Source organism: Rhyacophila brunnea, unplaced genomic scaffold, assembly GCF_057557595.1.
Source record: "Rhyacophila brunnea isolate RB1 unplaced genomic scaffold, BYU_Rbru_1.0 scaffold_14, whole genome shotgun sequence".
In the NCBI taxonomy this organism is placed as follows: Eukaryota; Metazoa; Arthropoda; class Insecta; order Trichoptera; family Rhyacophilidae; genus Rhyacophila; species Rhyacophila brunnea.
In genome coordinates, this window is record NW_028232796.1 from 39065579 (window position 1) to 39077891 (window position 12313).

Here is a 12313-nt window from a genome sequence, read left to right on the forward strand (position 1 = left end):
ATACCTGGCAACGTGATTTGTAAGCATCGAGCGTGAGGAACTGCCTTCTAATAGCGGATCGACTGGACACACTTCCTGGCTTTAGTCATTCCAAATATGCATATATGATTCGTAGGTGGAGCTTGAAAAAGTCCCCACTTTACGTGTGTGATGGCCAGTTAGCTTATAATTGAAATATATTTCAAGGCAATAACTCAAAAATACCCATTAGGCATGAGGTTCTTATGGATTACAATCTGTAGATACTGTATTTAATTAACTAAATGTAAATAAATCACCATTTTCACTCCTAAGCAGAGCATATATTTCTTCACCCATTCATGACCATAATATAATAATATGCTCTGTGTAAGATTGAAAATGGTATTTTTTACTTTTTTTTGAAGAAATGAGATTCAATGACAATTCAGGTCATACCAATATTTCATAAACAGTTGAATCCAATGAGGCAGAATCAGAAAAATAGTCCTGCAGAAATGAAACTAGTTTATTATTTAATTCTAATTGTTTGATGAGGGAGTATTTCTTATTTGTTTCGTATACAGCGGCTCCGACCCAACCCAAGCAGCACAGAGATGATTGCAGTAAGGCCTTAAAATATAATAATTATATAATGTTTGAGATTTTCACAGATGTTTCTCATCGTAATAGATTTTTAGGTTGTCACTACGTGTTCTTCCTCATTTGTCAGCGAAAGAAGGTCACAACCTTAGACTATAGATACATCGTCACAACCTAAAAATCTATTACAACAATAATTACAGTTTTAATACTATTGACCGAAGGTACTTGATGGAATTTGAATTCTAATGGATTTAAGTTTTGTACTATTCCATTTGAGTCATTTTTGCAACCCGGGTTTCACCTTTCGGCATCTTCAGGTGCTGTGTATACTCATCAAAAGGCAAACATAATATTATAAAAAATAAAAAACAAAAAAAGTAGGTATCATGTAAGAATATTATTGAATGTTAATAATAATTGTTGAACTAATAACTTCTAAAGACTGATATCATAGATAATATATCTCATTAGTTAACTCCATTAATTTCCATTGTTCCCAGAATGGACGATTTTACACCTCATGAGTGTAGTATTTTTATTATTTATAGTGTATTATTATTGATAAGGTATGGGGTTTTTAACACTTCAACTATTCATAATTTGTTTGTTATATATTTTTTATTGGATCCTTGTCTTAATATGTAGGTGATAAGTTTTTACCTACTTTATTATATTGATTTATTATATAAGTTAATAGTGTTCGTTGTCAGTGTGTGTTTGCCTTTTGATGAGTATACACAGCGCCTGAAGATGCCGAAAGGCGAAACCCGGGTCGCAAAAAATGACTCAAATGGAATAGTACAAAACTTAAATCCATTAGAATTACAGTTTTATTTTATATGGTTAGGTAGTTAATATTATCAAAGAGTAAATGTACGGGATTGTACTTCTTTTGGAAAAACTTCCTTTATTGTATAACAGGATTGCTAACACAATCATTTTAATTTAAGTTAATGAAAATTGAAGGCTATTAGAGAAAAGAAGAGAAACTTCAAAGTTCTACTAGGAGCGTCTCAGGAAGAACTTCTCATGATCCTAGTCCATCCCTTGGTGAAACAAAAAATTGATAGCCGATCGGATGGACTTGAGTATCTCTTTCCTTTTAACTAACATATGGGGACACTCCCAGAGGATGCGGTTGGCATTCGCCACGTAACCGATACATGTGTAGAAGTCTATTTGCCAAGACCAAGATTCTTTCGAATGGAGGACATCTGCTATAGGGATAATTTCATAGTTAGGGGAACCAGATGGGTATAAAAATTTACCTCATTGTAGGGTTCAGAGGTTATGCGGTATAATTCTAATACTCCATAGCAACTGTTATCAGGCTGAATGATAGGTAAGCACAACGCTGTTTTGGCATTTTCGAATGCAAGTCCTTCGGTGAACGTGCCATCTTTTTCATTACCGTGTATTGTGACACATTTCTTCGTTGCGGCGACATGACCTGCCACACTTTTACCCTTGCCTATGTTTAAAAAGAATATATAAAATTATATTTATATTTATTTAAAACACTTTGTTATAGATCAGTGATTCACAACGTTTTTGTAATTATTCGCTACCTACACTAGCATGTGCAATGCTTTGATCGCATCATACGATGTTCAATTAATAATGGAAGAGAACAGAATACCACTTAAAAACTAGTCTATATAATAATTGAATGCTGTATTTTGAAAATTTTATATGTCACCAATGACATTATTAATGGACAACGCACTCAATACAGTAGCTAGAAAGTGAATTCGCGCATAGTGACATTCGCACAAGTATAGGTAGACGTCACGCAATTTCCATTATGCGATATCATGCATCGGGAATTTATAGCAATATGACCTTTATTGTATTGGCGTTAGAACAGTGTTTCTAGTGTCAATGTTCATTTGAGCGAACCCGGTCGAACCGAACCATTCAGCAGACCCGACAAACAGCATCGGGAATTTATAGCAATATCACCTTTATTGTAATGGCTTTAGAACAGATTATGCCATTCGGCAGACCCGACAAAAAAGTGTCATTTTTTTTCCAGATGCTTCGTCCATATTAATGTCATTGCATGTCACATTTTAAAAAAGAGTGACATAAGTTGCAAAAATCTTCATATTCTTCATTATTACCTAAATACACAAATGTAAGGTGATTTTTTTGTAGTTTTTTGAAGACAACAGTAAGTAATACTTACTATAAAATAATATATTTTAGATATAACTTCACTATTTATTTTTATATAGGATTTTTTTCACTATTTTGACTAAAATACAATAGTAACGTTTTCGAAATACGTTAGGATTTTTTTTGTGGGGATTTCTGTAATTGGAATGGTTGGATGGTTGTAATTAATGGCCCTAATGTCAATAAATGTCAGCCGTTTAGCTCCCTAAATAACATTCAAGCAATTGACGATCATTGAGAAAACAGAAAAAATTGTTTGTGAGGTCATTTTACCATGGTCCAATCCAAAAATTCATATACTTGATCTGATATAACGGTCCGATGTGGCAGTCTTCACATAATATAATACATATGCTGTTTGTCCTTACAAGGATCTCGGACGACGGGCATGATACAAACATGCAGGATATAAATGTGAAGGCTGCCACATTGGGCTGTCATCTGATTTCGAAATGTTCGGATCAACAAATAATTTTTGCTTATGAAATTTCAAAAGATGGTAGAAATTCAAAACATCACATTACTGAACAATTTTGGAAGTATAGAAAGAAAATTATAATTTGATTAAAAAATAAAATTGTTATATACCTACTCACATATAGACCATTTAACTCTATGTCTTTGGGTATCTTTATAAAGATTAGGATAGAGGAAGATTTCTTTCTTGTCATCATCGACTAAGTATAAAATAAAACCTATAAAAATTCAAAATTATTAATAATATTTGGTAGGTAACTACAAGGCTAGTTTGAAAAGTTCATTAAATTTCTATGAGATGACGCCACAATAAAATTCACTGGTGGAATTTAAAAATCATTTCAAAAGGGTTAATATTTAATTCCAGTGGTGGACAAGTGGAAGAATATGCGTTTATGAAGCCGACGGTCATGGGTTTTAATCCCGCATCTGGTAAAATCGGTTAAACCATGCAGGATTGTAGAGACGATAATGTATTTAAAATTACCTGTACTGTTTGTAGTTTCTTTCAAAACCTTACAACTTTCATGTATTAATGTGGACAGTTGAGATTCTCTATCAGTATGTCCATCGGAACTAGACCCGCCCTCATCTGCATGCTTGCTAGATTGTTTTTTTCTTATAGCAGTAGTGAACGCTGCGAAAAAATTTTTGAAATGTTTCTCATTAGCATTCTTTTCCATTCCTACCTTTGTGACTTTCCTCAAAACATGAGACATTATTTCGATCAATGTATTTTATTCCATTGATCGAAAGTCCTTCACATCTCTTCATTAAAATACCAATAATGAATAAGATTTTCGTGGTTTTCTTTTCAATAAAATTGACAGATATTTCAAATCAACCATTTTTGTATTATTCTCAAATAGTTGAAGGTGAATATTCAAAATTCGAATATTAATTGGATTTCAAAATGATTTATGTTGAATATTTACTTTATCTACCTAACTAATAGTATTTAAAAAATAGAAACCTTGTAAAATTAATTGAAGTACATAATATTACTATTTTATTCGGATTATATTTTTATAATTTTCGGTATATTCGTATGTAAAAGGTTTTTTTTAAAAGAATTATGGCTTCGCTTTGTAGTAAAGTGTGTACACACCAGCAAAGAACTGTCAAAACTCAAAATGTCAAAACAATAATAAAGTGTACGTAATAATTATTAAATAATATAATTATATTATGAAATTATACTACATCATCTTTTTTTGAAAATTAAAAATGGATTACTCCAACTAATATAAGTACTACAAAATGTTTGAAGTACGTGTTAATTATTAATAGTGACAGAGATTTCGAAAAATGGCTTCTGTAGATAGTGAACTTTTACTACATCCAGATCTCCTGTCTTCTGAAGTTTTGATGCAGGTGTTAAAAGAGGTGTGTACTTGTATACGTCAATATGATCATATTAAATCTTAATCTATACAAATATGTATAAATGCATACAGTGCTTATTGTATTATATGTGTGAAATACTAAATAATTTCGCAGTTATGGCTAGGTTAGAATTCACTACACACATTTTTATTAGATACATAACAAAGAATCTTTGATATTAATCAGAATTGCAGGATATTACTAGATAACATATGCATTGGCGATATTTAAAATGACGTAGGTAAAATATTTCAACTACCTCTTAGTACGAATTTAGGCAATTTTATCAGAGTTCGTATCGTTTTTGTGGTTATAGTCTTGAGAGCAAAAACCAAACTTAACACAACCTACTGTAACTCAAACATAAGTAGGTTATATTGGGTTGTTTTTCAGTACGTTGTGTTAGGTTTTTGGTCTCAAAACACCTTAACCACAATGACGATATGGAGTACTATAAAATTACCCAAAATTAAATTGGGAACATAGTACTTTCTAACCCACTTCAGTCTTCTTAGAGATTCGCCTCTGGAGGGAAATAGAATCTATTCTTGACTCGGGGATTGAGTCAACCTGTGAAAATTACCGACAACGGTCAAACATATCTGAAGACGTCGCTGCACATTGCAGAACCATAATCACAAAAAATCGATGTTCACCTTCATATTTGTTACTTGAGTGTTATTAATCATTTGAACAATCATAATAGGGAATTTGTTTATTGTTAATACAATTAGTAACTTGCTGTTCAATCAAATCCCCAATAGTTTGCCCCGTTCCGGAAACTTGTACGTATGCAGTTCGCCGTATTACACTTCACCGTGAAATGTTGTATCGGAAATATATGGCCGTATATTAAAGACCGTCGTTAAAACAAGGTTCTTGTCGGTTTACTTACAGGAAGCCAGCAGCAAACAAATTTTGAAAATAGCCGATATACTGGATTATTTGTTAGATTAGGTTAGGTTAAGTTAGGTTTTCATTCTTGAATTCATGAATTTTTCCAAAATCAGCTATGAAAATTGAATTAATGTTCATATTGAATGTAATAAAATTGGAGACCGTATAGTATACGGTCATCTCTTTCCGATAGAAAACTCACGGCGAACTGTGCCACGGAGAAATGTTTTACGTACAATTTACATGTAATCATAGTTTGCGGTGGTGTTTGAAGTCAGATAATATAACATAAAATAGTTGAGTGTTTAGAATGCTATTATGGCACCTTACGAAGGCTCAGAGCAACCGTATACTGAGCTTCGAAAACAGATGTTTGCGACGAATACTGGGTGTGCGGTGGTATGACTTTAGGAGCAACGAGGAGATAAGAGAACGTACCAAGCAGCCTCTCATCACGCTAAAAGTGAAGAGGCGTCGTTGGACCTGGCTTGCTTGTTCTTCAAGCCGACCGGATTCCGGCGTCCTGGAAGGCCGCTAAATACAATCTACAGAGTGTATACGGCGGAGCTACGGGATGCTGGTTTGACCTGGAACGAAGCAAGAAGACTGGCGAGCGACAGGGATTCTTGGAGGCGCCGCGTGGTGTCCATATGCTCCAGTTAAGGGGCGGATATGGGCAAAGAAAGAAGAAGAAGCTGCCATAGTACGAGCGCTATATGTAGTAAAACATGGGCTGGAATATATTTGAAATAGAAGGGGGATTGTGGGGATTTTTAATTCCCCAAATGACATGTTGGCCGTAATAAAGAAGTCGCACTGTAGATACAGAGCTGACCAAAATGTATTCAATGCCGTATTTATAATTTTTAACACTAGCAAAACAATGTATGTTATAAGCCAGTGGTGGCGAACCACCTATGGCACGCGAATGTTTTATTTTGAAAAGAAAAAAATACTCAAAATAATCATAAATGACATCACATTGTATAAAAGATAGCAGACAAATATTCAAGAATAAGCGTTACATTTAATGTAAATATATAATTGTATAGGCTTTATGCGTCACATATAATATTATCACACTAACCTAATCAGACAGCAGGGGAAACCGCTCTGCGAACCTCTGTTTTTGATCGATTTGCAATGCTTGAGACCGCACTGTAGCGAGAGAATGCCTAATCTGATTGGTGCAATTCTGATGTCAATTTGAGCTTAAAGGAACTAAGTAATACAATAACAAACAATTTCATTTAAAAAAGTGGCTGTACCAAATAAGAAACAAAAACTTGGTGGAGCTAGTAGTAAATGTCCGACAAGAAAATCTAGGCAATAACCGGAAGTCGCTGGAGTCGAAGTGTGGTTAAAAGGAGGAGGGGCTTATTAGTTCACAGTTTTAACACGTTGACAAGAAGATCTTGTTCGACAGTAGTAATTCTGCAGTGCAAATTGGTGGACCGAAATGTTTGGCATAATTGCAAAAAGTGATAAAGGTATATTTGTTATGTTCTGTGAGTGGTATCTAGAATATCATAATTTTTTAATAGAATTTTTCCCCATGAAAAACTGGTCGGCACGTCAAACAGTTGAAAAATAACAATATTGGGAAATTTTGACACGCATACGTAAAAAGGTTCGCCAACCCTGTTATTAGGCAATCACAACAAGAGTCAAGACAATCCAATTGGTATCTGAATCATTGTGTGTAATACTTAAACGGTAAGCGTTAGTCTGAGACATGATGCTGTGTCTTTTATCAGGGGTATTTTTTAGATGCTGATATAGCCCCGATGTCAATGTCATCTTATTTAGAAGGTTGCTTGGTGTGTAATGCGTGACATAGTATATTCGGGATACAGTTGAATAATACACAGTGTTGGTATTTCTTGGTTTTGTATTGTAGATGCATAATAAGTGGATACTCACGCCAATATACAGGACTGCCACGTTAGTTTTTATATCGAGTTGATATGTTTACATTCGAGTTGATAAGTTGAACGTTATGTGGAGTTACGCGCATAATTTGACTATACCGTTGAAGGGCCGGAATGCAACTGATTTATTGTCTGTCATTTCCTGTTCATATTATTATCTATGCTACATAAAAGCGCATAGACAAAAATGCGTCAGTTGTAGGGTTGATTAAACCTCTACATTTTATTACATCGGCGATGTTTCATTATGAATTATTAATCGTTTGTTATTAATTGATTGCAGAGAAAAATAAAAGTTGACGAAATTCACACTCCAACAAGGGAAACTCTATTACAATTATTCAACAAATTCTGTCTGCCGCACCCGCAAAGAAAATCTAGAAATTGTCCGAGTGTTTCTACTAATCAAACGATTGAAGAAGACAGGATCAAAAGTAAAAATTCCAGCAATGATATATTCATATCCACCAAACTCAAAACCACGACGCTGGATGGCCATGACAGATTTAGCGGCACAAGCTTAGATTATAATGAACAAGCTAGTAAGAGACTGAAGCTTATGACTGCGAATAGCAATACGACTATGGTTGAAGGAATTAGGGAAGTTGTGAAACTTAAAAGGAAATTGACAAATCAGGTAATTAATACATCGACAAACATTATCTACTGCAGTGGCGAGGGGTGGAAATAGGCTGTGGAGATCTGATGTAAATAGTGCACACTTAATTTTATCAGTAATAACTGTTTGTTTTCATTGAATTAACCCAATGCTTACGGGCCGCACAAAATTTTGTTTTTACTTTTCAAATGCAAATTAACACGTTAATTACAAAATTAATTAAATGAGCCCGTAAGCATTGTGTTAAGATAAGAATAGAAATTGCAGATGGTATAGTTAGTTTTTTTTAAATCCAATTAAACCCTGTCTGAAAAAGATTTTTTCTATTGGTTATAATATATTTTCTTTCAATAAAGTCTTTTCAAAATTATGTATGTTCAATAGTTAGAATGTTACATTTTTAAATCTTGTGAATTATTCGTTAAATAAAATAAATAGTTAATTAAATATTTAGAATTCATTAAATCATACATAATTATGATGCATCACTGGTAAAGGTTGTAAACCGATGCATTATTATGATTGGGATCATCATTATAATCATCAGCCGGGGCCGATATATTGCTGAATGCAGGCCTCCCCTAGCTTTTTCCACTCTTCTCAGTCCCTAGTTTTTTCAGAACTATATGATTTCGCCGATCTAGCGGGTTTTAGGGTGTCCCTATAGTTGTTTAGAGTTCCTTGGGTACCTACTATTGTATGATAGCATTTGTCCACTCGCCGAGCGACATGTCCAGCCCATTGCCATTTCATCTGGTTAGTGACCTCTATCACATTGCATAATCTTGTTTACCTCCTTATACATAGGTTTCCTTTGTTGTCTTTCCACGTTATGCCCAAAATGCACCTTTTCATATGATGTTATGCTACTTGTAATTTTTTGATTTCTTTAAGGGTTCATTGCACAATGGGGGGTCACTTTCGAAGATTCAAATGCGCTCCACACCAGTTTGGTTCTGCGAGCAACCTCATAATATGATTGGGTTGATTTGACTTAAACATGAGCAGTTAATTTTTTATAAATTTCAAATGCAAGGTTTAACAAAACAACCACAGGCGCCGGGCCGGCCACATTTGATCGACAACAGCTGTCTGATAGAACCTTTTCAGTGAGCAGATACTTAAAAGGCTTACCACGCCTCTGTCCCGTCCGGTTTTATTTACTAAGTTGACATTTTGAATTTTTTTCAGGTTGAACCCCCATTAGATACTGATTCACCAGGGAAGAAGCAACGGAGGATGATATCCTGGCCATGATTATTATATAATTACTCTCATAGTTATTGCCTATCAACAGCAGTAACTATATAATATGTTATGGCATCATTAAGTTGGCAAACTTGCATAAACAATGTTACTATAACCTAACCTGACAAAAAGAGTATGAAAATGTTTTAAAACAATCAAAAGATTGATTTATTCTCGGTATGGTGAGCTAAGTATATTTATAATTTTCTACAAATATCTAAATTTACATTAGTAAAATGAAATGACAAATATTTAAGAAGATTTAGGACATTAGCGCCGAGTGCATAGAATGTCGATGCTATGAAAAGGTGCTTTTAGACGTCAGTTCTGTTATCCGTTCAGTCGAGGTTTCCGTTTTGACACGGCGGTGTATTTAGACGATTAGTTTAGTTATCTGTTCAGTCTCAGTTGACAGTTCAGATGGGAAACGGAGATGTATATTTAAGTATTTTTTATCCACTAAAAATGAATATTATTTTTATAATTACTTATATTACCTATATTTAATAAATTATAATATTTCAATCAAAATTAGAACAGTAGTATGAAAAATATGGCAACATAGTAATTTACACGTCAATTTAACTGGCAACTCTAAAAACGGATACTAAAACTGATAGAAAATCCATCCTGTCTCGTCTCCGTTTTGGTTTCAGTCGGCCGCTTCAGTTTTGCATTTACACATCAGTTGAACTGACAGCTTGACGGAAATGGAGACTGATTGGATAGCAAAACTGATCTTTTAAAAGGACCTTAAAATTAACTAACCATGATTTTCCCTAGATTATTAAAATATTTTTAATTGTATTAATATTAAACATACAATTATGGTATTAATGGTAGAAATATGAAAACCGCACAAAATGAATTAATACTAGTTAATATTAACATTAAATAATTGATTATTTACTGCATCGGTGGTTTAATTAAATAAATACACACATCACCAAATAATATTTATAGTTTTTGAAGAATAAATATTAGGTACCTGAATTGTATGTACGTTGACGCATGTGTATAAAAGATGTCTACACTGGTTTCAATTTTTTGAATAATATAATACGACACTTTTAATACCTACTACTAGTCTTTCGTGTTTGCATAGATAATCGGTACTCAATAAAGTTTTACTTTGTCGTAAACAAGTAACAAGGCCCACGTTGGCTGAGCGGTAGCGTGTCAGTCTATAGTTTCATGGCTCTCGGGTCTTAATAAAATTTACATGTTGTTTTTCTATGTGTCTTTAGACCCATAGGTTGAGAAAGTGACATATACTGTCATATAACATATTATAATTTTCTTAGGATGAACATGGTAAAACAAAAAAAAGACAAGTAAATGACATGCAAAACTATATTTACTTGATTTCTGTTTACAATACATAATTTTGATAGCTGTTAATTTTGTTAAGCCACTTGTATTATTATGTGTCCGAAAATCAGTGGCGATGGGTGGAGGTAGGCTGTTAAGATCCGACATAAATAGTGCACACTAAACTCAGTCATACATATTTGTTTTCATTGAACTGAGACTACAATGTGCAGATAGTGTTTGTTAGTTTTTGAAATTCAACTTAACCCTGCCTAATCCAGGCTATAGTAGATAGATAATTGTCAAAAAATATTTGTATAGATAGAAGAATATTTTTTTATCAATTATGGTTAGGTTAGGCAGGGATGAATTTAAAAAAAAACTAACCAGCACCATCTGCAAATTGTATTCTTAGTTCAATGAAAATAAATAAGTATGACTTATAGTGTTTAGTGTGCACTATTTATGTCGATTCTTAATAGCCTGCCTCCACCCTTCGCCGCTGCCGAAAATAGACTGACTAATGCATAAGCCCATTTATTTACATTCATATTACTATACATTTCGACGGCCCCAGGAAAAACCGGTGTAAGTCTAAAATCATAAATGTTCAGGAGAGCGAAAAAACTAAAATATTTACGCTATTAAATTCATCATATAAAATGAGTAAGTTTTTGCTTATCTTATTTAAGTAAATCAGATAGAGCATTTTATGGTCTATATTCCTATCAAAATTTAATGGTGATTAATTAATTAACAGCTGAGATAATGTCCAAAAATCGTTTTTATTTGGAATAATATTACGCACTTTATATTTCGACTCGATTCAACATGCTTTTGCGCGGACGAAATGGATTACTGACTCCGCATAACACATTCATATTCTGAGATAGAAACCTTGTTTTACGTCGCATTTTTCTTACTCTATATGATTTTATTAATTACAACTATAGTTATAACGCTCTTTTACGGAAAAATTGATATTGCGCAATATTTAACTCGAAATAGTACAGCGTGTCTATAAAATCTTAACAAGGGATATAGGGACATATTGATATATATATTTTTTTATACGGAGTTTTTATAATTTAAATGTATTTAAGTATGACTTTTTATGTTTTTTTGCAAATTATTATTGATATTTTTATAAATAATCAGAATATGTACATTACGAAATAATAAACATTCAGGAAAAATGTTTATAATGGAATAATAAAGAAGTTGTGATGAAATTAATACATAACACTACTTACTACACCATCAATAAAATATCTATTTTTTATACCTACTTCGTAACAAAATTTTCATTAAAAATATAGAATAGATAGAAAAAAACAATATAATGTTAATGGTCATGTATATCGCTAGAACAATTTTAATTAAATTAATATTCAATACAATTATCGAAACCAGAGAGATAATATATTTCATTAAATAAATCATTGTAAGTTCGTTAATAGTTTACATAAAGGATATACTGAGTGAATTAAATTAGTAATTATCACTTTAGAACACACATAATTATTATTGTTCAATGCAAAAATACAAAGATATTAAATAATTAGTGGAATATAATATTATACATAACAATTTGGCACAAATGTACCTACCAAAGCATCGAAATGTTGGAAAAAATATATTTAACTAGGTTTATTAGTTTCAAAAATTTTACTACTAATAAACCTAAGGAAAGTGTTATTTA

General features: G+C 32.8%; 1 protein-coding gene across 1 annotated transcript; it reads left to right on the forward strand.

The window, feature by feature from the left end:
* Window positions 1-4354: 4354 nt before the first annotated feature.
* LOC147075966 (uncharacterized) lies at window positions 4355-12001 on the forward strand. Its single transcript, XM_085942286.1, has 3 exons — window positions 4355-4605; window positions 7717-8070; window positions 9244-12001. Exons 1-3 carry the CDS (start codon window positions 4528-4530, stop codon window positions 9307-9309), a joined length of 498 nt encoding a protein of 165 aa, XP_085798412.1. The 5' UTR covers window positions 4355-4527; the 3' UTR covers window positions 9310-12001.
* Window positions 12002-12313: the final 312 nt, after the last annotated feature.